General features: G+C 55.4%; 4 protein-coding genes and 1 long non-coding RNA gene across 5 annotated transcripts; 3 read left to right on the forward strand and 2 right to left on the reverse strand.

Moving 5' to 3' along the window:
• Positions 1 to 1,223: 1,223 nt before the first annotated feature.
• LOC137907185 (uncharacterized) lies at positions 1,224 to 2,835 on the forward strand. The gene is made up of 3 exons (XR_011105922.1): positions 1,224 to 1,247; positions 1,667 to 1,755; positions 2,447 to 2,835. It is a non-coding gene; the product is annotated as an uncharacterized lncRNA (long non-coding RNA).
• Positions 2,836 to 4,201: 1,366 nt separating this feature from the next.
• On the forward strand, positions 4,202 to 6,866 carry etaa1a (ETAA1 activator of ATR kinase a). Its single transcript, XM_068751445.1, has 6 exons — positions 4,202 to 4,307; positions 4,395 to 4,552; positions 4,644 to 4,700; positions 4,779 to 4,891; positions 5,035 to 6,074; positions 6,227 to 6,866. Exons 1-6 carry the CDS (start codon positions 4,202 to 4,204, stop codon positions 6,367 to 6,369), a joined length of 1,617 nt encoding a protein of 538 aa, XP_068607546.1. The 3' UTR covers positions 6,370 to 6,866.
• A 275-nt stretch (positions 6,867 to 7,141) lies between these two features.
• Positions 7,142 to 9,801, forward strand: LOC137907135 (dynein regulatory complex subunit 4-like). The gene is made up of 9 exons (XM_068751446.1): positions 7,142 to 7,168; positions 7,381 to 7,470; positions 7,819 to 8,016; positions 8,104 to 8,310; positions 8,777 to 8,831; positions 8,901 to 9,097; positions 9,180 to 9,338; positions 9,412 to 9,495; positions 9,575 to 9,801. Exons 1-9 carry the CDS (start codon positions 7,142 to 7,144, stop codon positions 9,719 to 9,721), a joined length of 1,164 nt encoding a protein of 387 aa, XP_068607547.1. The 3' UTR covers positions 9,722 to 9,801.
• A 14-nt stretch (positions 9,802 to 9,815) lies between these two features.
• On the reverse strand, positions 9,816 to 22,153 carry kif16ba (kinesin family member 16Ba). The gene is made up of 27 exons (XM_068750514.1): positions 22,107 to 22,153; positions 21,818 to 21,887; positions 21,642 to 21,755; positions 21,450 to 21,566; positions 21,150 to 21,247; positions 20,956 to 21,065; positions 20,741 to 20,883; positions 20,496 to 20,664; positions 20,295 to 20,426; positions 20,053 to 20,228; positions 19,910 to 19,975; positions 19,770 to 19,829; positions 19,574 to 19,693; positions 19,423 to 19,474; positions 19,169 to 19,306; positions 19,011 to 19,093; positions 18,802 to 18,890; positions 18,234 to 18,266; positions 17,929 to 17,982; positions 15,810 to 17,051; positions 15,573 to 15,728; positions 15,385 to 15,496; positions 14,464 to 14,511; positions 11,415 to 11,537; positions 11,242 to 11,331; positions 11,081 to 11,164; positions 9,816 to 11,013 (listed from the first exon to the last, which is right to left on the reverse strand). The coding sequence occupies exons 1-27, from the start codon at positions 22,151 to 22,153 to the stop codon at positions 10,855 to 10,857; spliced, it is 3,885 nt and encodes a 1,294-aa protein (XP_068606615.1). The 3' UTR covers positions 9,816 to 10,854.
• On the reverse strand, positions 11,733 to 13,344 carry LOC137906622 (uncharacterized). Its single transcript, XM_068750910.1, has one exon. The coding sequence runs from the start codon at positions 13,342 to 13,344 to the stop codon at positions 12,019 to 12,021; it is 1,326 nt and encodes a 441-aa protein (XP_068607011.1). The 3' UTR covers positions 11,733 to 12,018.
• Positions 22,154 to 22,387: the final 234 nt, after the last annotated feature.

The following is a 22,387-nucleotide window of genomic DNA, read 5'->3' on the forward strand; positions in this document are numbered from 1 at the left end:
CAGAGGGGGGAGTGAGGGGGTCACAGGAGGTGGAGGGTCAGAGGTCACACATACCAGGATGATGGCTTTCATGAGCGTAGTCAGAAGGGGCTGCTGCTTCCAGCGCCGCTAACACGCCATTAGCCCGGTTAGTTAATGGTTACCATCACTACACAGAACATCAAAGGGTTAAACAGGCATTAGTTGAGATTAGAGCGACTTAGTTCTGAGTTCATAAACTACTGCAACGATTTATTAAAACACACATAAAACACAAATGAACAAAGTGATTCTCGTTGTGTTATTGCTTTTGTCCAATCAGCATGCGGCGTTGTGTTTGAGTCCCGCAGGGAATCAGAGCTTCGTGCTTCCTCCTCTTCCTCTCCTCAGGTTCATCAATGCGCGGCGCCGGATCGTCCAGCCCATGATCGATCATTCGAACAGAGCAGGCAAGTCCGACCGTGTTCCTGCATGTGTGTGGCAAGGTATTGATCGCCGATTGATCGGCTGCTCGTTCACAGGGCGAGAGTCTCTGGTTCGAGCTTCACGTTTTTTCTCACCCACTGTTGGCGGCTTAAGTTGGCTCGACCAATCAGCACGGACTGCTCTGATAACCAAACAGAATCACGGCGTGTTTTCGGTTCTCGATGACCTCCTCTTCATCCCCGGGGTCGTGACCTTCAGTTTAATTCCAGATTGCTGCTAGCATGCAGACCATTTGCGTGCGTGCTAGGAGCTAGTGTTGCTAACGTTTGTGTAAACGGCGCCTGAATGCGAGTCTGGGCTCGGCTCCAACAGAGAAGCTTAAAGTCCTCCGGGCCCGGCGGGATTAGCCCCAGACAAAGATGCTAATCGCTTCGACTGACCGCTCCATTCAGCCCTTTAACCCCGGATTAAAACCTAAAGCGGGGCCAGAGCACCGCTAGCCTTTTGGCCCCTGAGCTTTGTTAGCGGTAATCCGGGGGCCGACTCCCACACAAAGGCGTGGAAGCACCGCTGAAGGGGGCGGGGCTCACCGTTCTGACCTGTGGGGGAAGGGGTGGAGCTAAGTAAAGGTTGTGCTGTCGGCTCATCCTCCACCTGACAGCGTGAATATGATGTCATCACTGTGGGACAGCAGGCAGCAGGATAATTAAAAAGAGTAATCCCCCCCCCCCCACCCCCCCCCGTGTGTCCAGTGAGCCAGGCGGGACCGTTCGTCCCAGATGGTCGGCCAATGGGAGGCTTTGTTATGGACGGACAGACACACATGGGAATCAGACCACCTGGTACACACACACGCACACACATACACACACACACACACACACGCACACATACACCCACACACACACACACACCCACACACACACACACACACACACACACACATACACACACACACACACACACACACACACACACACACACACACATACACACACACGCACACACGCACACACACATGCACACACAGATACACACACACACACACACACACATACACATACACACACACGCACACACACATACACACACACACACACACATGCACACACATGCACACACACGCACTGAACTGAGATGCATGTTTGACGTGTTTTGTGAAGATCACTTGTAAAAGTCCAAAAAGGTGTGTGTGCGTGTGTGTGTGTGTGCGCGTGTGTGTGTGTGCATGTGTGTGCGCGTGTGTGTGTGCGTCTCGCAGGTTCTGTGGGGGGGGTGGAAGGACAGTGGCTCTACATGTAGCACCACCGACACCGTCACCAGAGGACAGCCCAGAATCCAGGAGCCGCTGTGAGTAGAGTTCTTCTCTGGCTGTGACATCACTGTGACATCACTGTGACATCACTGTGACATCACTATTCATCTCAATAAAGAAGTCCCGGAGAGAACTGTAGACGCAGCTGAAATATTAAACCTCATAAATGTTGTTCCTGTAAATTCAGCCTGAAACGATAAAGATTCCTTTTAAATAAAATGATTAAAACGTGCATGAATTAATGATAATAATAATAATAATAATGGACTTGGGTCCGATACGTAAACACCACCGTTCTAAAGCATCTCTGGCTCTTCTTCACTAATTAAATCCCTTTCCATCCGACTTAAAGGTCAATTAATCCTCCGGGATTATTTCCGTATCCGTCCAGCTGATCGTTAGTGAGAGACGACTCATCTCTTCGTTCGATCACACCGAGGCCAATTATTTCCTAAGCAGCGCTCATTGTTCAGGCGGACATGTGTGTGCGTGTGTGTGTGTGTGTGTGCTGCGTGTGTGTGTGTGTGTGTGTGCTGCGTGTGTCATCACTCAGACTGAAGACAATTCATCCCCCCGAAAAAACCCTCACCTGGAAACAAAACACCCGTCAGCTGATGCTAGGAAGCGTGACACACGCACACGCACACGTGCACACGTCCCAGTTTTGCATTTTGATGAACAAATATTTACCTCTTTTGTGTCCTTTGCGTCCCCGTCCTCCCACAGATGTCCAGCAGGTGTGGAAGCGGACTCCCCACCTCCACACCTGAACACGAGAGGCTGAAGCACCAGAACCGAACCGGAGGACATCGGACAGGCGGAGCTCCTCGGGGAATCCGTTACCGACGTGGAGCTGGTTCTAACCTTCTGTTCGTCTCTGGACTACGGAAGCCTGGGGTGAACATTTTGTCTCCAGCGACCCCCCCCCCCCTTCTGCTCCTCCTCCCCAGGAGATGAACACATGAAGCTGATGTCTGTGTTTCACACACCGTGCCAGAGCTCTAAAAATGGCCGTCAGGTCAGGTGACTCGCCGAGGATGAGGGCGTCTGCGGCTGCGTCTGCGTCTGCGTCTGCGGCTGCGGCGTCTCGAGGGAAAGGACTCGATGCCGCTCGTCTTCACACTGTTTGTGTTTTTCTGTCTTCCCTCCAGACAAACCTTCATCTGTAAAATAAAGAGTGCAGCACATTTAATGCTCTGAGTGTTTCATCCAACTTCACGCTGACTCCTCCCACTCCTGCTAGCATGCTAGCACGCTAACAGCAGGCTGTGTGTTCATGACATCATAGGCTCGTTCAGGGAAATCAGGTTTGGTCAGAATCGTTTATTAAAGTCCAGAAACGAGACCAGAACCCACAGATGATGGTTCTCATCCTGATGATTCCCTTTCTGTCCGCATCGATACATTTTACCTCCTGCTGTCACGTCCCATCATTGAATCTTTAATTTAATGTTTCCACTGTCGCGTCGCTTCTTTTCCTTTGATGTCGGAACCAGAACTTTCTAGCGATGCTACTTATTCTGGGAAAACGCGCATGCATGAGTCCATGTCTGATCCGGCCTCTGGGGTGAAACGGCAGAACTGGATGTAAACAGCTGGAAAAGAGGAACGCTGATGCTCCCAGGAGCAGGAGCAGGAGGAGCAGGAGCAGGAGGAGCAGCTCCGGGCCCCTCTGTGGATGCGTTCCATTTCTCCACCTCAGTTCAAAGCTGGAGGCCTCAGAAGAGACTCCCATTTATCTCCCTCTTTAAATCAGGGACGGGGGGGCAGGCGTCCATCAGGGCTCCGACTCGTTCAGATGTCCCGGCGACACCTCCATCCGACCCCCGGAGCAGACGGGCCTCCTCTGACTGACAGGCGCCTCCAACTCCCATGTTTCACCGCCCTCTTTGGGGGACTGCCTTCATCTCTGCTTTCAACGTGAGCAGCCAATCAGGGCTCAGAGAATCAGTCAAAAACACGAGACTGAAGGACGAGTCAACAAGAAACGGAAAATAAATAAACAAGAGTCCAATACTTGAGAGAATATTTAAATGATTCCTTGGAGCTGCGCGATGGTGAAAATTCCCACAGATCTTAAATGCATCGTGTTTACTAAACTGACGGCACAGTTTAAATCCATGATGGACACTTTGCGTCTTCATGGGTCAAAGGTCAGCAAACATTTCCATGTGAGAGTAACGACAGATTATAATTCATGTTTGTTTGTTGTTTGTTTTATCATTCATTTGATCAGAGATGAAATCAGCTGTTCTGTCTCTCTGTCTGTATATCTATCCTCCTTCCACTAGGTGGCGGTAATGCGTTTATACTCCAGTAAAACCAAAGAAGAAGAAAAAGACCAAGGAATTCCGGGAGCAGCAAGATGGCGGGATGTTCGATAACAACAACGCCGCCGGACCGCGTCACGACGAACTCGAGTCTCAATAACGGACCGCGGTTCCGCGTTCATCGCTAACCGACCCGGTTCCGGAGGCCACGATGAACCCTCCGTCTGGTCTGACAGGCAAAACGGCAAAGCCGAACCGGCTGAGCAGAACCTCCAGGCTGTCCCCGAAGGTGGACTCTCCGCGCACCAACCAGACGGGTCAGTCCCCGTGTCCCCGTCCCGGAAGCTGATCGATCCGCCGTGACGTGACGTGGCTAATCGATAACGTGCTTCTGTGTCCGTCAGGTTCTTCAGAGTTTAAGACTCCCACCAGAATCCTGAGGTCCAGATCGGCGGCTGCTTCCAGCGCAGAGTCTCCGTGCAATGACTCCGACGTCCAGCAGGACATCGTCTGGGACGCCACCTCGCCTTCACCCAACCGATACGGTACCGGCAGCCGGCGGGCCGGGCCCAGCAGGCGGTCCTGCACCGGATGCATGTCTGGTCCTGACCCGTGCGCTGGTTCTGTTCTCTGCAGGGAGGAGAGGAAAGAAGCAGCGCCGCGGCGGCGGCGTGGACATCTCAGAGATCGTTAAACGGATTGCACCAAAGGTCAGTGGTGAGGCTTCGTCATCGCATCAGGAACCAATCAGAAGCTCTCGTTTACTCTGTTGTTTTGTTGTTGTGCAGCATGGAAGACCGGAGGCTGCAGAACCGTCGCTACAGAAGTGGATCGGGGACAGCGCCGCCATTCCCTGCACGCCGGAGGTTCAAGTCCCCAAAGCCAAGAGGAAATCCCCGAGGTCGGGCCCTGACCTCACTCTGACAGAGCCGGTCCAGAAGTCTTCCTGGTTCCTTCTGGTTCTGCTTTATCTCAGCTGCCACTAGGGGGCAGCGGCGTTTCTCCAGCTGACACATTTATTCTTCTTGGTTTGATTCCCCTCAGGCCGAACGCAGTGGACGACCTGCTGAAACTGGCCCGGCAGTTCGACTTGAACATGTTCCATCAGGAGGAGCAGCAGGAGGAGGAGCAGGAGGAGCAGGAGGAGGAGCAGGAGGAGCAGGAGGAGCGGCGGCGGCGGCGAGGTCCGGAGCTTCTGCCAGTCTTGTTGGATTTTGAGACAGACCACAGTCCAGTTGAGAAGGAGACGGACGCACGGACGGATGACCCCTGGGGGGACGACCTGGATTACCTTTTTGATGGACCGACTCAACAGGTGATGGAAAGTTTCAGTCGGGCGTCGTCAGGAGTTGAACCCGCCTGGTCTGGTGTCGTCACGGCAACCAGGAAGGATGATTTTGAGGACGATTGGGAAAGCGACGACCTGCTAAACGACTCGCTGGTGTTGGAGATGACGCAGAATCCACTGAACTTCATTGCTCCAGAACACTGTTCAACCCAGAACCCGTCCAGAACCCGTCCAAGAGTCCAAAGTCCAGCGGAGGTTCCCGTTGGTGGACGGCTCGGCCAATCAGGTGCCTCGAAAGCGGACAAAGAGAACACGAGACAGAGAGAGACTTTTAAGATGGAGTCTCGTCCTAATTCCTCCGTGAAGGGGATCCTGACCGACGCGTGGAGGAACTCGAGTAACGGATCAGAACCAAAGGACGGTCAGCAGAGCCGGGCTTCATCCGGTAAGAGCGTTGCGGTCGAGGCCGGATCGCAGCCGCCGCCAAACACCGCGAAGTCGGACTCTCAGAGACGTTCTGCTCCGTCTGGTGGACAATCCAGACCCAAACTGAACTCCGCCCGTCCTGCACCAGCCGACCCCCACCTCCCGGACCTGGTTTGGGACGACCCGGCTGACGATGACCTGCTCTGTGAGATGTGTGACGTTCTGGAGGACCGGGTCCAGAGCGCTCTTCCACCGGCCAATCAGAAAGCTCGACCCTGGGCTTCAGGCCGACCGGCGCCTGTCGGTTCGAAGTGCGTGCAGTACACCTTCAAGAAGCTGAACAACCCTGTTGCTACGGCGACCAGCAGAGGTGAAAGCACATCATCACATTGTATATTTACTGCAAAGAGTAATCTGATTACTGTGATCTTTGGGCTTTCGCTGATCCGGGACAGACCGGTACCGGAGTTCCAGCTTTCATTCTGGGCTGATAATGGTAATGTATTTGTGTTATAACCGTAGTTATAACTCATCTGCCGGAGCGTCCCCCGTCTGCAGGCGGGGGGGGATGTTCAGCAGCCGAGATCGAGCAGAAGAAGCAGCAGGCGATGGCGAGACGGCGACAGCGACTACAGGCCGCCCAGAACCGCCGAGCTCCGCCCTGACGGCGACCCGAGGAGCTGACGGAGCTCAGAACCTGCTGTCGACCGTCGCCATGGAGACGTCCGGGCAGCTTGACCGACATCTGCAAGGATCATGTTTGTGTCTAGATTTTATTTCTTCAGTTTGGACTCCTTGAATAAATAAATATGTTATAATCATCTGTGTCGCTGGAGTCGAGCTAGTTAGCCTAGCTTAGCATAAAGGCTGGAAGCAGAGGGTAACGGCTAGCATACTAGGTTGGGAAGCCCCGCCCTGCCCCGCAGCTGTTGCAGAAACCGGTTTGGTAATTTTAGTTTAACTGAAACTTCTGTAAATAAAGTGGGATAAAATCTGTCGAGCGTAAACAAAGATTAAACGCTTCTGCACCAATCCAATCATTCACATGCTAATGAGCTAATGATACGGCTCTGATTGGCTGGCCCTGGATTCAAATGGCCCACCTCAGGACAGGAACCGTTTCATTGTCCAAGATGTCGATGAATAAAAGGACTGATGATGATGATGATGATTATTCATCATCATCATCATCAATGAATAAAAAGACTTTTATCATCAGACCCGTTTGTCTTCATTAAAACACCAGCCACTGAAATTACCTTTAAAATAATAAAATGTTCATCAGAAATTTACTTTAACACCAATAAAGTTTCGTTTGAATAAAAAACACAATCACGTGGTGACGTTGCCATGACAGCGTTTCTTGTTTCCAGGTCGCCCGGTCTGCTAGCTAGCTAGCTGGCAGCTAGCTGGTTTCATTTAACGGCGTTTGTCAAGATGGTGAGTCAACCTTCGTTTTCCTCGGTAAAGAGCCTCCGTCGGGGGGCGGGGCGTCCGAAGATCCGGTCAGAGCGAAGTTAGCACAGATTCAACGTTCAAGCGATAGGGGTGAGCTAAGCTAAACAGTTAGCTTCACAGCTCTGGTCCGGTCCGGTGTTTACCGATGAGCTAACGACCTTAGCAAGAAACTAACCGACAGCTGCTTACCGGCGGTGTTGACGGTGTCTTCTTTCCAGCCTCCCAAAACGAAGAGGGGGAAGACCGGGAAGACGAAGTCGTCTCCCGCGGTGGACGCGCTGTCCGTGGAGGAGATGTCCAAAGACCAGGTCAGAGCTGCTAGCGATGCTAACGCGGCTAAGTGTTATAATGATCGGGCTAATCGGTTAGCTTCGCCTGTGAGCGTGTTTTACCGTGGCGGCGTCCACACGGTGATCTGGGTCAGCACCGGAAGGTTCTCGATGAAGGTTCAAAGCGAATCAGAGCTGAGTTTTGAATCCATAAATTGGTTTAATGACTGACAAAAACAAAACAAACCACCTGACGCTGTTAGCAACATGCTAACTAATACCTAGCATACAAAACGAACCCCTTTTATCCGGAGGTGTAGAAACCATAGCGTCCCTACGGCGGCTCTGATTGGACAAAAGCCTGACTGACACCTGTCTGACGTCCAGCTGGAGGAGCACATCGTCCGCCTCCGAGACGAGCTGGACAGGGAGCAGGAGGAGAGGATCTACTTCCAGCTGGAGAGGGACAAGGTTCGCTCCTTCTGGGAGATCACCAGGAGGAAGCAGGAGGAGGCGCAGGCCCAGCTGAGGAACCGCCAGAGGGAGCGAGAGGAGGCGAAGGAGCGTCACCGCGTGGAGATCACCGTGAGCCGCGCACACCTCCAGAGTAATTCCGTCTGTCCTCAGAGGACATGATGTTACCATGACAACACATCCACTGCTGGCTTGCAGGAGTTCAAGCAGAAGCTGCAACACGTCATGTGTGAGCAGCACGGCGTCACGCATGGGCTGAAGATAGACGCCGTGGCGTCGGCCTCGCTGGTCCAGGACCAGCACAGGGAGGCGGAGCTCGGGCTTCAGCAGGAGCAGCACAGCCTGCAGGCAACCCTCAGGGAGAAGAAGCTCCACAACCACAGGTTCATCCAGTTGCTGAAGCTGGTGAGAAGCTGCGTCCATTCCCCGTTTCAGTCCCCCCCGGGGCCGGGTCCATTCCCCGTTTCAGTCCCCCCGGGGCCGGGTCCATTCCCCGTTTCAGTCCCCCCGGGGCCGGGTCCATTCCCCGTTTCAGTCCCCCCCGGGGCCGGGTCCATTCCCCGTTTCAGTCCCCCCCCGGGGCCGGGTCCATTCCCCGTTTCAGTCCCCCCAGGGCCGGGTCCATTCCCCGTTTCAGTCCCCCCAGGGCCGGGTCCATTCCCCGTTTCAGTCCCCCCGGGGCCGGGTCCATTCCCCGTTTCAGTCCCCCCGGGGCCGGGTCCATTCCCCGTTTCAGTCCCCCCAGGGCCGGGTCCATTCCCCGTTTCAGTCCCCCCGGGGCCGGGTCCATTCCCCGTTTCAGTCCCCCCGGGGCCGGGTCCATTCCCCGTTTCAGTCCCCGGCTCAGGTCTGTCCCCTTTTGACTCAACAGCTGCAACATCTGGAGCTGATGGAGCAGAACCGGCGCTACAGAAGCAAGATCCAAGGTAATAAATAGAACCGCTTCACCTCTGAGGTCTTCAACTCAGTTCCTCCTCCTGATGCTGACGGAGCAGAGATGGAGGCCCGACACCAGAAGAGGCGGTCCATAATGGAGGGCGAGGAAAGGAAGCTGATGGAGGAGGTCCCCAACGAGGAGACGAAGCGTCTCATTCGGGCTCTGCTGCAGGACCAGAACCGATCCCTCAGAGACGCCACGGAGTTCTACTCCCACCTCCGGATCAGCGTGCTGGAGGAGCGGAAGGAGCTGGAGGTGGAGACACGACTCCATCGGTGTGGGTGGACAACGGACACGCGTGTCTCATCCGTCCTTCTCATCGCGCTGTCACCGGCAGGAGGACGTTTCCCAGGCGACGCAGCAGCAGGCGAGGATGGACAGGAAGCTGTCAGCAGCTCGGGAGGAGGAGCAACATCTGACCACGGATCTGCAGGAAGCCCAGAAGAAGAGATCAGAGCTCCTCAAAGAGCTGGAGGACCGGGCCGAGAGCAGGACGGTGGGTCTGTGACACGCCCACCCCGCCGTTCAGCGCCAACGGCTCCTCTGAAGGCGTCCAACGTGTCTGACAGGCGACCGGCGCGACAGGAAAGGACGACCAGGCCATCAGAGACGTCGCCGTGGGTTACGAGCTCCTGCTGCAGGACTACGAAAAGGTGAGCTCGCCGCATCACAGGCTTTACCTGCATCCAGCCGAGCGTCCGCTCACGTGACCCCCCCCCCCCCCCCCCGCAGCTTCAGCAGGAGCGCGACGAGCTGCTGAGGAGGGAGGAGGAGACCATCCGGGACACGCAGCAGAAGAGCGACATGAAGCGGCTGATCATGGAGCAGAAGGTGAAGGCGCTGACGGGATCCCTGGAGAAGACACGCCCCGAGGTGTGATAACGGGTGGGGGGCGGGGGGCTGGCCCCACCTACTTCTCCACCCGTTTCATTTGATCCTGAATAATAAAGATAATCAATATACAACCTTTGGAGTGTTTCTCCCTGATCGTTTATTTTATTGAGTATTAAATTGTACACGCATCAAGTACAATCTTGCATATACGAAACAGTAATTACAGCAGGGAAGAAGAAAAAGAAAGCTAGTGTGCATGTTCTCCCCGTGTCTGCGTGGGTTCTCTCCGGGTTCTCCCCGTGTCTGCGTGGGTTCTCTTTGGGTTCTCTCCGGGTTCTCCCCGCGTCCGCGTGGGTTCTCTCCGGGTTCTCCCCGTCCGCGTGGGTTCTCTCCGGGTTCTCCCGGAGTCTGCGTGGGTTCTCTCCGGGTTCTCCCCGTCCGCGTGGGTTCTCTCTGGGTTCTCCCCGTGTCCATGTGGGTTCTCTCCGGGTTCTCCCCGCGTCTGCGTGGGTTCTCTCCGGGTTCCTTCAGCCTGTTTGGTTCCCGCTGTGCTGCTGGAACCTTCATGTCCCTGAGAGTCTTCCAGGGGTTCATAAAGTTCAATCTAATCTGGATGATGGGGGGTAGAATCCATTCCTAACAGCTGAGGTTCTGGTGTCGGTCAAACTGCTATAAATCACAATAAAGTCCAGGTCCGGGTCCGGGTCTGGGTCCGGGTCCGGCCCGGTCCAACCGAACCTCGGTTCTCGTCAGCGCTTCCCTGTTGGAGCAACGGGAAAACCATCACAGGATCGCCGTGGTGACCCAGCTCGTCATGTGACCGCCGTCATCAGGACTCTGGTCCAGCGCGGACACGCCCTGTAAATCCTCTTTATTGATGAGCGCCGGTCAGGATCGGTTCAGGAGTGACGGCGAGGGATCAGAGATATTTCCACGCCGCCTTTATTCAGTCACACGGCTACAAGCTAGCTAGCATAGCACCGGCGCCGCCAGGTCTTTGCTTCCATCATCGACGACAGAAGTCAAGAAGGAAGTGATTATGACGAACAATGATTTCTGCTTCATGCTGAAATGTTCCACAGAAAGTTTCCTCGTGGACTCTGAGGTCTTCGTGTCCCGGACGATGGGACGGAGGGGACACTGACCTGGACAAACGGCACTGGGCTGGGGGGGCGGGGTTAGCCGGTACCGTGGCTGCTGCACTCAAAGACTCCTTTCTTGAAGAACGGCGAGAACTCGCAGATGGCGTGTTTGGTGAGGAGGAAGCCGCCGCCGCCGGCTCTGAGAGGAGAGCTGGAGGACGAGCGCATCACCTGGAACAGGTCCCTCAGGTACCGCTGTAGAGAACAGAGGAGAGTCACCAGCTACCGGTACCGCCCGGGTTCGTCCAGTCGGTTTTCTTGCCTCTAAAAGAGTCCGCCGCTCGGCGACCATCCGCTCATCTCGATTCCCAAACAGCATCTTGGGTGGGAACTCCAGCGGCGCCATCTGAAACAGACACGTCCCAAAGCGGCCGCTGATCGGAGGAGAACAGGAAGCAGAGCGAGAAGCAGCCGGAGACCCACCTCCGGGTACTTGACCTTCAGGCTCCTGTGCATCTCCCTGAAGCGACTGTAGCGTCTGAACACGGTCCACATCTCGTCCATCACAGCGATCTGAGGACAAGACAAAGACAGACAGCGGTTCTCATCGCTTACAGACGGACTCCAAAAGTAAAAGTCGACGACGCCCAACTCACCTTCACCTCGTACTCAAAGTGCTCGTCCTTCCCCTGCCCGCGGAGGAGGTAGCGAGGAATGCTAACTTTAATGGAGTCCTGGACGCCATCAGAGCTCGTCCCCAGAGGACGAGAGACCAGGTGCTGCACAGGAAGTCACCAAAGACGAGACACAGGTGCAGAAAACGGCGGCGGAAAAACAAGGACTGTTGAGAATCAATTCCTGAACTTGATTGAGAAAGGCTTAATAAATAAAATCAATCCTTGGAATTCATTTATGATTAAGTTCAATCTTTATTTTTCACTGTTAATATGAAACCACATTTATAAAAACCCTCATTAATCATCAGATTACAATCGTTTCATTAAAGTGCAGCAGCAAGTCGTTAAACCAAAACATGAAAAAACAAAAACAGTTTAAGATCAATAAGCGAGAAGTCGCTGGAATCGTCAATACGACTAGAATGAACGCCCGTCTCCGTCCAGCGGGACAAGGCGGGACCCACTTCCTCAATCCAGCAAAGGAAGACCCACATTTGCTTGACAGATTAAAATGTTTAAAAACAGAAAATGTCTCTGAAGAGGACTTGTGTCCAAAGAGGAATGAGGACAGACGACATTCCGCTCAGGTACACAGGTGATCTATCAGGGCCGCCGCTTCGGCGGTACAACCGAACGCTAACTTCCAGGAGTCGCACTGAGGGCCGGGTCCAGGCGCGCCTACCGAGCCCCGCCTGGACTCCGCCCCCCTTTCAGTCGGTTGGCGAGCTGAAAACGTCATGTCTACCACCAGCCAACTGTCTTTCTGCGTCGCCAACAGGCATCTGATCTCCGAGTGCTCGCGCACTTCAAGACCCTGAAACTGGGGTTGGGAAGGAACCAGACTGGAGTCCCGTGGTACCGGGCGAGAGACGCCGTCCTCGCAGAGGAGCGCCACGTGAGTGTCCGTCAGCAGGAACTGAAACACGCCGCTCTGATGCACACGGGTCGGGCTCAGGACCTTCACGCTGGTGTAGAGCAGAGGACAAATATCTGCCAGACAGGGTCTGTCCGGACCGTCCATGTTCCCGTGGACCACGTGGAGCAGATCGGCCAGAACCCGCTTAAATCTGGAGGTGAAGTGAAGACCGTTGTCCAGGGTAATGTCTGGAACACTGGATGTCCAATCCAGAGAGAGGGCCATGAGGTCCCCAGAGAGCAAGGGGGGGTACTCGGCTCCTCTCGAGAAGCTTCCAGGACCAGCGGCCTTCAGCAAAGCCTTGCAGAGCTCCTGGGTGAGGTCTTTGCTGTGGGTGAAGACGGCCAGCACGGTGTCTTCGGTGCAGCCGGTCAGGCGGACATGTTGCCCTGCCAAGCCGATCTGGACCTCTTTGATTAGCGCCAGATCAAAGTGGTGGAAAACTGCTAAAGTATCGTGAGTGTCACTGGACAAGACCACCAAGTCCTCTTGTGACAAAAGCACGCAGGCAGGTCTCGGGAGGGGACACCAAAGGTTGGCGGTTTGGAGCCAGAAGACGCTCACGAGCGTCTTGCCTTTCATTGGAGGAGCCAGAGACTCTAACTCCTGAAGCAACTGCTGGGACAAAAGGGACTGCAGCTGGGACAAGGACGGAGGCAGGTGGACCAACCTCTGATAAAACACCTCAGGACATTGGCTTTTGACAGAAGACACGGATCCTTCAGGCCCTGCCGACCCGCTACGCCCCTGAGGCATCCCTGGGTTAGCTTTGAGTTGCATCCGATGAACCAGCGACAGCTCTTTGGACATCCTGTCCACATACTGGAAGACAACGACCTTCGTTTCACCTGCTGCATTCAGGACGTCCTGTGTGTCGCGCAGCCTTTGACCAGCATTTCTGGTCCCGTTGGACGCCACCTCCTTGGACCTGATGAAGCCGCCGACCGACGGATCACTAGAAATGTCTTCCTGGAGCGTCCGCTTGACCTTCATGGCATCAACAGGAAGACGGGAGGCGGAGTCACTTTGTCTTTTAGCGTCGCTACTCTTGTTTTTGTGGAATCTGCCAATCGTGGCATTTGCCAACGACACACAAAACTTTGTGGTTCCCCAAACAGCTCGGCCAAAACGTCCTCGGGGGGACTTTTCTCCCGCTTCGGCCGGCGTCTCCTCACTTTCAATCCGGGCTTCAGCCGGCGGGTCTGGATTCTTCAACAGGCCGAGCGCCGGTTCCTTTAGCACGAGTTCTGGGGAAGGCAGGAGGCTAGACAACCCAAAGGCGCTCTGTGTGCACAAAGGGGGGGGGGGGGGGGGGGGTCGATGACGACATCGCCAGTGGTCTTTGAATGAAGTCCTTAATCCGCCCCCTGAGAATCACCACGTGCGCAGCGAGGTGGAAGTGATTCCAAATGAACAGCATGCAAATCGGGGTGAGGCGTGTGCAAAGTACTGCTTGTGTCTCCGCCTCAGACTCCACCCACTTCCTGTTTAATGGGAGAGAGAAGAAGCAACTACAAATGTACCCATAGTGCACCTGGCTTCCTTTCTCTTCAGCTGGACTCAAACAGCCCAGCATGAAGGCCTCGCCTAGTTTATTTACGCTTATTTACAAACCGGTTTAGAGCGCTAGCTAGCACAGAAACAGCTCAAACCAGTTTACTCCCTGCTAGCACAGAAACAGCTCAAACCAGTTTACTCCCTGCTAGCACAGAAACAGCTCAAACCAGTTTACTCCCTGCTAGCACACAAACAGCTCAAACCAGTTTACTCCCTGCTAGCACACAAACAGCTCAAACCAGTTTACTCCCTGCTAGCACAGAAACAGCTCAAACCAGTTTACTCCCTGCTAGCACAGAAACAGCCAAACCAGTTTACTCCCTGCTAGCACAGAAACAGCCAAACCAGTTTACTCCCTGCTAGCACACAAACAGCTCAAACCAGTTTACTCCCTGCTAGCACACAAACAGCTCAAACCAGTTTACTCCCTGCTAGCACACAAACAGCTCAAACCAGTTTACTCCCTGCTAGCACAGAAACAGCTCAAACCAGTTTACTCCCTGCTACAAAGATTTGTAACAAAGAGCGATGTTTTCACACAAGACGAGATCTGACCTCGTATTTCAGCCTCCTCGGATTCACGTTTTGGTGCTCGTCTTCATCCTGTAAACAAAAACACTTTAGATTATTGGAAATAAAAGATGCAGCAAAAATTCTGAATCCACAAAGTGACAGAAACAACAAGAACAATAATCCCCAGAAAACCGCTGATGCTCACAGGGAGAAGGAACCAACAGTGTCTGGATGCAGCCCAGCAGAACCCAACAGAACCCAACAGAACCCAACAGGACCCAACAGGACCCAACAGGACCCAACAGAACCCAACAGGACCCAACAGAATCCGACAGGACCCAACAGGACCCAACAGAACCCAACAGGACCCAACAGAACCCAACAGGACCCATCAGGGACCCAACAGAACCCAACAGGACCCATCAGGGACCCAACAGAACCCAACAGGACCCAACAGAACCCAACAGAACCCATCAGGGACCCAACAGAACCCAACAGGACCCGACAGAACCCGACAGAACCCAACAGGACCCAACAGAACCCGACAGGACCCATCAGGGACCCAACAGAACCCAACAGGACCCAACAGGACCCAACAGAACCCAACAGGACCCAACAGAACCCAACAGGACCCAACAGAACCCAACAGAACCCGACAGGACCCAACAGAACCCAACAGGACCCAACAGAACCCAACAGGACCCAACAGAACCCAACAGAACCCAACAGGACCCAACAGGACCCATTAGGGACCCAACAGGACCCAACAGGACCCAACAGAACCCAACAGAACCCATCAGGGACCCAACAGGACCCAACAGGACCCAACAAAACCCAACAGGACCCGACAGAACCCGACAGAACCCATCAGGGACCCAACAGGACCCAACAGGACCCAACAGAACCCGACAGGACCCGACAGGACCCAACAGGACCCAAACAGAGGTGTGCACGGGTTCTTACTCGGACAGATTCAGAGGACAGGTACAGATCCGAGCCGCCGCCGCCGCCGCCGTTCAGAACCTTCATCTTGCACAGCCGTCGCTGGACCTCCTCTTCTATGTACGAGTTTATCCTGAGTGAAACCAACGGGGGGAGCGTTACCGTGGAGACGGTCCGATGCAGCAGACCCGGACCGCCCGGCGGCCTACCTGTCGTCGGACAGCGGCAGCAGCGTGTTCAGGCTCTGGATGTGGCTGACCGGGGAACCAGAACCCGTCTTCTCCTCGCTGCTGATGGTCTGAGTCCGGTTGTTCTCCTCGCCTTCGCTGATCCTCTGCCTCAGCTCCTGGATCTCCTGCCCCACCCTGGAGAACAGGAACGCGGCGCTAGCAGCGCTGAGCGGCGTGGAACGAGTCCGTGACGTTAGCATGCAAGCCGGTTCTGACCTCTGCTGGTCCAGTTCCGGCCCCGTCCTCCTGCTCCTGCTCCTGGGCTCCACGGGGGCGCTGTGCCTCAGGGCGGAGTGCCTCCTCTCCAGCCGGGTAACCGCCTGCTCCATGGCCTCCCTCTGCTGCTTCTCCTTCCATTCCAGGATCTCCTTCTCCTTCCTCCTCACCTTGTCCTCCTGCCGCGCCACGTTGGCCGTGAACTCGTAGGTCTCCTGGAGCTGCTGGAGCTGCTGGCCGTTTTGCCAGAGGAGGGTGAGTTTCTCCTCCTTGTCCTCCAGCTCCTTCTCCACCTGGTAGAGGGTGTTGTCGAGGCCCGGAGGACTGTCGCCGCTCCCGTCGCTGCGCTGCAGCATCTCCACGGCTCTCCGTTTCTCCTCGGCCAGGGGGGGGAGGAGGCCCCCGGCCACACGGGCCAGCTGACGCTCCAGGAACTGCAGTCTGTGCTCCGCCTGCTTCACCAGCTGCTCCTCTTGGGAGACGGCTGGAGCTCCTTGCACCTCCTTGAGGCCACGGCCGAGGAGCTGCAGTGTCCCACGCTCAGCTGCGACCTCCTTCTCCAGGTGCTCCCTCTGCAGACGGAGCCCCTCCTCCAGCTGGGCCAGTTCCTTCACCTGCGCCTCCTTGAAGCTGGTGTAGCGTGCCTGGGCAGACCTGGCCTCCTCACTAGCCCCCTCCACATCTGGCCGCTGTCCCGCCTCCTTTGCTCGGAGGAGAGCTTCTCTGATTTCAGCCAGAGCTCGCCGCTCCTCCTCCAGGCGCCGGCTGTCCTCTCCTGTCAGCAGGGTGCTGGCTGCCTCGTGTTTCTCTCTCAGCTGCTCCTCCAGCCTCCCCACCAGGCTCAGCTGCTCCCGCTCCTGCTCCTCCAGCCGTCTCCGCTCCGTGTCCAGACGAACACGCTGCTCCTCGCGCTCCCTCTTCAGCCTCTCCAGCTCATGGTAGATCTCCGTCTGCTCTATGGCCTCTTTCTGCCGCCGCTCCTCCTCCTCCACCTCCTGCTGCTGGAGGCCTGCCCCCTGGATCTCCAGGCGCCTCTCCTCCTCGAAGCGCTCCTTCTCTGCCAGGAAGTCTTGCAAGCGGCTTTCTATGTCCTGACTGCGGCAGCGGAGGTTCTCCTCCTGATGGAGGATCCGCTGCTGCACCTCCTCAGACTCCTTCCGCTGACTCTCCACCTCCTGCTGCAGGCGCTCCAGTTCAGCTTTCTCACTCTGGTGTTTGGCCTCCATCTCCTTGATCAGCCTCCTGCAGCAAAGACAACATTCAGAGATGCCGAGGAGATTTCACCCTCGTGCCATTATTAGTTACTTAAACCTGATTATTACACCTGTTTAGATGCTTAAACCTGATTATTACACCTGTTTAGATGCTTAAACCTGATTATTACACCTGTTTAGATGCTTAAACCTGATTATTACACCTGTTTAGATGCTTAAACCTGATTATTACACCTGTTTAGATGCTTAAACCTGATTATTACACTTGTTTAGATGCTTAAACCTGATTATTACACTTGTTTAGATGCTTAAACCTGATTATTACACCTGTTTAGATGCTTAAACCTGATTATTACACCTGTTTAGATGCTTAAACCTGATTATTACACTTGTTTAGATGCTTAAACCTGATTATTACACTTGTTTAGATGCATAAACCTGATTATTACACTTGTTTAGATGCTTAAACCTGATTATTACACTTGTTTAGATGCTTAAACCTGATTATTACACTTGTTTAGATGCTTAAACCTGATTATTACACTTGTTTAGATGCTTAAACCTGATTATTACACTTGTTTAGATGCTTAAACCTGATTATTACACCTGTTTAGATGCTTAAACCTGATTATTACACCTGTTTAGATGCTTAAACCTGATTATTACACTTGTTTAGATGCTTAAACCTGATTATTACACTTGTTTAGATGCTTAAACCTGATTATTACACTTGTTTAGATGCTTAAACCTGATTATTACACTTGTTTAGATGCTTAAACCTGATTATTACACTTGTTTAGATGCTTAAAGCCAGGGAAAGTTAAACTGGAACTGAGGCGGCTCCAGATTAGAGCAGCAGAGTCCAGGTGTGATGAAACCCATCAGAACCAGAACCTATCGGGCACCTTTTCCGCTCCAGTTTCTCCAGCTCTTCTCTCTGCTGCCGCTCAAACTCCAGCCTGGAAACAGAGAAGGTTCCGTCAGCATCGCTTCGTCTCCATGGCGACCGAGGAGGACGTTAACGCGGTTGATGAAGGGCGGTGAGTGAAAGCAGCAGCCGACAGCGCAGGCGTCATGATGAAGACGTTAAGATGAGACAGAAGCAGCGAAAAGACGTGCAAAAACACGATGAGGGTGTCAGGTGATGAGGCTGGAGTCAAACACGCCTTCGTCCAGAACATGTGAGACAGACGCTGGCGGCAGAGTCTACCTGAGGAAGGCGGGGCCCTTCGGAGAGACGAGACTGTCAACACAGGGTTGGTTCCGTTAAAGACCGACCAGAAAGAGAATCATCCAACAAAACACGCTAGCGGCCACAGAACCAAGTCCAGAACCAAGTCCAGAACAGAACCGAGGGGAGCAGACATGGTTCATGCTCAGGGGGGAAAGATGGACTACAAACATGGTAGCTTTTGTTTGTTTCTTTGTCGTTAAACTAATTCTGGGGGGGGGGGGGCTGATCCCGGTCCGGATGCAGACCCCGGACCTTCCCTCGAGTTTTCTAGCGTTTTGTTTCGAGATGAGAAATTGATGAAGGAAAACCTGTAGGCGGAGCTTTAAGGGGCCAACCAATCAGGTGCTGTTACTTCATTTGACACAACGCTGATGTCATCCAGCTCTGCATGTCTGACGTCTCCGAGGACCGACCCCGATCACGTTTCAGTGCATCTGGAACTCTTCTCTGATTGGTCGATAGATGATGTGCTCTGATGGTTTGACACGGGGGGGGGGGGGGGGGGCTGCAGGGTCAGAGCTGATGACCCGGTCTGCGGACTCACCCGGGGTTGTAGAGCATCACGGCGGACAGGTTGTCACAGGACTTGGACATGTCCGTCATGGACAGGCTGAGTGAGGACAGCAGGCCGCTCTGAGGGGGACAGGCACAGGTCAGAGGGTTCGGGGGGGGGTCCTGACCCGCTGCAGGGCTAACAGCCTGTGATTGGCCCATGGATCGACGCCCCTCTGACCCTGGGTCAGCCCCGCCCACCTTCCGTTTCTCCCTCAGCCTGGCCGCCTCCTTCGGATGGTTGAACCGGAACATGTTGGTCCGACCCAGTAGGATGACGGCGCCTGGACCGCCAGAGACATCATGAAGACGATGCAGCACAAACGAAGCGACGCCCTGTCCCGGGTTTCCTGTCTCACCTTGATTGAGCTGGGACGCCACGGTCACCTGAAGCCCGTTAACGGAACACTGAGCCCGGCCAATGGGAACCAGAGTCACCTCCCCGTTCTGGTTCTGGAACATGCAGTGTTCGCTCTCCAGGTCCAGACCATGCAGGGCTGCAGGACAGACAGGAGGCGTGCGTCGCTACGGGGTCATGTGACAACATGACATCACCAGCCGGACCGCCCCCGTCCTCGTCCTCCTGCTGATTGGGGGGCAGAGTCAAACTTACTGATGTCCTGCTCTGAGGACGCGTCCTCTCTGCCCACGTAGGTCCGCCCCTCCTGAGGTGGAGGACAAAAATCAGTCAAACAGGAAGGACAGATGGGAGGCCTCGTTGTGCCCAGGCTCCGCCTCCAATGAGAACCCAGGCGAGCCCCCACCTTCAGATGGTACAGGATGATGCCGGTGCTCAGGAGGTCGTCGTCGATGCCGATGAGGTGCGGCAGCTCCGAGTCCAACACGACGCCGATGCCCTCCTTCCTCAGCGCGAGCGTCTCCTCCTGCAAACATCGAAACGCAGCTCCAAAGCGAGGCCGAAGAAAGCCGCCCCCGAACGCCAGCGGGGACAAACGTCACCTTCAGGATGTTCTGCGTCTCATTCCACTTGTTGGTCCACTCTTTGGTCAGCTCCAGGACCTGCAGACACATAGAGGAGCTCAGGAAACCAATAGAAACTAGGTGGGCGGAGCCTCTGACGGCGACGGCTTCTGACTCACCCGGGCTTCGTTCTGGTGAAGCTTCTCCTCCATACTCAGAGCAGTGGGCGTGTCCAGCAGAGCGATCTGACACGGGTTAGAGATGGGTCATCCACACAGAGCCCCGCCCCCCCCGACCCTGGAGGCGGGCCCGGACCCCCTACCTGGTTGCCCTGAAGCAGCAGCGCTTTCAGTCGGGCGATTTCGGCCCGCAGCTCCCGGATCAGCCGCACGTTGCTGTCCTCGTTGATGGTGGGCTTGTTGATGATGTTCTTGGCTCTGTTGGCGTAGCGGAGCGTGCTCAGCGTCTCGCCGTGGTTCACGTCGGCGGGGGACACGGCTGGCGGGACACAGCGGAGCGTCAGGGACGAGTTCTTCCAGGTAGAGGCGAGCGCCGGCTGCTTACTGGCGATCATGATGGTCTTGGAGTTCCCGCCCAGGCTGTCCTTCAGCAGCCAGGTGAGCACCGAGTCCCTGTAGGGCACGAACACGGACCTCTTCCTCAGGTTGGGGCCGCTTCCGTCCTGGGACAGGTCAGCTGGACACAGACACAGCAGCGGTCAGCTAAAGCCCCCCGGCGGCGCTCTACGACGGCCGCCTTCCTGACCCAGAGAGGAGATGACGTTGCCCAGGGTGACCAGCGACTTGTTGATGTTCCCGCCCTCCTTCAGCCGGACGCCGCTAGCCCCGGAGGCGTCGGCCCGCTCGCTGCCGGCCAGGTCCACCAGGTGGATCTTGCTGACCGTCTCGCTGGGCATCTCGGCGTCGAACTTGGCCTGAGGGGAGTCGCCACGCTGACTGGACGGCGGCTCACGGGCGCTGCGTCTGATTCGCTGAGTCACGCTTCCTGACCTGCGTGAAGTTGATGGTGAAGATGGCGTGCGAGCGGCTGCTGACGTCGTTCATGCCGGTGCTGGCGGTGGTGCGGTTGATGTTCCCGGCCTCCATCAGCTCCTCCACGTCGGTGAAGTTCTGCACCAGGTGTTTGGACAGGTCTGAATGGGGAGGGAGGGGCCAGGTCACCCATCTGATGACCACGCCGGGCCGTCCCGGGGCGGCTGGCTCACCCTCCACATACGGCCCCTCTTTCGGGTGCTCCCGGACCCTCAGGTTGTAGGTCTGGCTGGACTTCCTCCTCAGCAGGTCCCTCACCCTCTCGTTGTAGATCTCCAGGTAGCTGGAGGTGGAGGAGGAGGAGCCTGAGTGTCTGGCCTCACCTGACCTCCACTGACCCCCGACCTCCACCGCCCCCCGGTCTCACCTGACCTCCGTGCGAAACGAAGCTTCGTCCCATCGGGTGGCGTCTGAGATTCGGCTGAACAAACCTTCACAGAATCTCGGGATGAGACCGGCGTCCCCCTAAAACCACCAAAGGAACGGACGCCATCACTTCATCTGTGATCAGTGCGGATCAATAACCTGATCAAAGGGTGGTCAGGTGACGTCGTCTGTTTGTTTGTTTGCCTGTACTGTAGAAGATATAAGGGGGCGGGCCGATGCATCCACTCCCCCGGTGTGTAGGGAGGGGCCTCACTGATTTGTGACTCTCTGATTGGCTCACCGGGTTTCCCATCATGGTGTAGGACTTCCCCGAGCCGGTCTGACCGTAGGCGAAGACGCAGGCGTTGTAGCCCTCAAACGCCGACCTCAGCACGTCCGAGCCCAAATCCCTGAAGACCTTCAGGAGAGCAACGGGAGGAGTCAGAGCGGGTCACGCGGCCCGGGGGGGGGGGGACGGGGGGGGGGGACGCACCATTTCCTGGGAGACAAACGTGGAGCTCTTACAGTCCGTGGAGTCGTAGGAGAAGTCGTACGTGAAGGTTTTCACTCGTTCCCTCGTCGAATCTCCGGCCAAACCATCGGGAACCTTCGGGGGTCAGGGGTCAGGGGTCAGAAGAGAAGCAGCAGCTTGAGCCGTGAACAGTTTACCTTCAGGTTGGTGATGGAGGTCGTGGTTCCCTCCATCCTGATGATGCGTTGTGCCGTTAAGTCCTTCTCCCTGTGAGACAGGAGCCCCGTTTATACACTGATCTGGAGTCAGATCTGGATCCAGCATGCTTCAGAACAGAAGAATCTGAACGCGTTTATTCCCGTCATGTAGAAACTAACACACCCTTCCTTCCTGTGCACCTGTCCTGTCCCCAGGGACAGAGAGTGTGACGTCATCACACAAAACACAAAGTGAAGTGAAACCTCGCTTTAAATGTCCCAAACTCACCGCCTGTTCATGGGCCTGACCCGGACAGCCACCCGAACCGACGCCATGGCACATCCCGCGGTAGCGCGTCCACCGGTGAGCTAGGCTAGCTGAGCTAGGCTAGCTGAGCTAGGGAAAATGACGCCGGGAAAATGAGGGCGAACGACACAAGGACCGACTGTAGGAACGGCCCAAACTGCACAGCTCGTAACGGGGGTCTCCGCTGCACCCAGAGGTTATCTCCTCCCGGTAACGCCGCTGGGACGTCCGGGTATCAACCGGATCATATCTATGTTTACTGT

The sequence above is a fragment of the Brachionichthys hirsutus genome, chromosome 17 (genome assembly GCF_040956055.1).
Source record: "Brachionichthys hirsutus isolate HB-005 chromosome 17, CSIRO-AGI_Bhir_v1, whole genome shotgun sequence".
Taxonomy (NCBI): Eukaryota; Metazoa; Chordata; class Actinopteri; order Lophiiformes; family Brachionichthyidae; genus Brachionichthys; species Brachionichthys hirsutus.

Bases quoted from the DNA above. Each gene is read 5' to 3' on its own strand.
- LOC137907135 (XM_068751446.1), top strand. From the start codon at position 7,142: ATGGTGAGTCAACCTTCGTTTTCCTCG. The intron at 7,169-7,380 runs GTAAAGAGCCTC...TCTTCTTTCCAG, and splicing joins GTCAACCTTCGTTTTCCTCG to CCTCCCAAAACGAAGAGGGG. The intron at 8,017-8,103 runs GTGAGCCGCGCA...GCTGGCTTGCAG, and splicing joins GTCACCGCGTGGAGATCACC to GAGTTCAAGCAGAAGCTGCA.
- etaa1a (XM_068751445.1), top strand. From the start codon at position 4,202: ATGAACCCTCCGTCTGGTCTGACAGGCAAAACGGCAAAGCCGAACCGG. The intron at 4,308-4,394 runs GTCAGTCCCCGT...TGTGTCCGTCAG, and splicing joins TCCGCGCACCAACCAGACGG to GTTCTTCAGAGTTTAAGACT. The intron at 6,075-6,226 runs GTGAAAGCACAT...TTATAACCGTAG, and splicing joins TGCTACGGCGACCAGCAGAG to TTATAACTCATCTGCCGGAG.
- kif16ba (XM_068750514.1), bottom strand. From the start codon at position 22,153: ATGGCGTCGGTTCGGGTGGCTGTCCGGGTCAGGCCCATGAACAGGCG. The intron at 15,497-15,572 runs GTAGGCCGCCGG...GGTTTCACTCAG, and splicing joins CTGCCGCTGTCCGACGACAG to GATAAACTCGTACATAGAAG. The intron at 11,165-11,241 runs GTGGGTCTCCGG...TGTCTGTTTCAG, and splicing joins TGAAGGTCAAGTACCCGGAG to ATGGCGCCGCTGGAGTTCCC.
- LOC137906622 (XM_068750910.1), bottom strand. From the start codon at position 13,344: ATGAAGGTCAAGCGGACGCTCCAGGAAGACATTTCTAGTGATCCGTCG.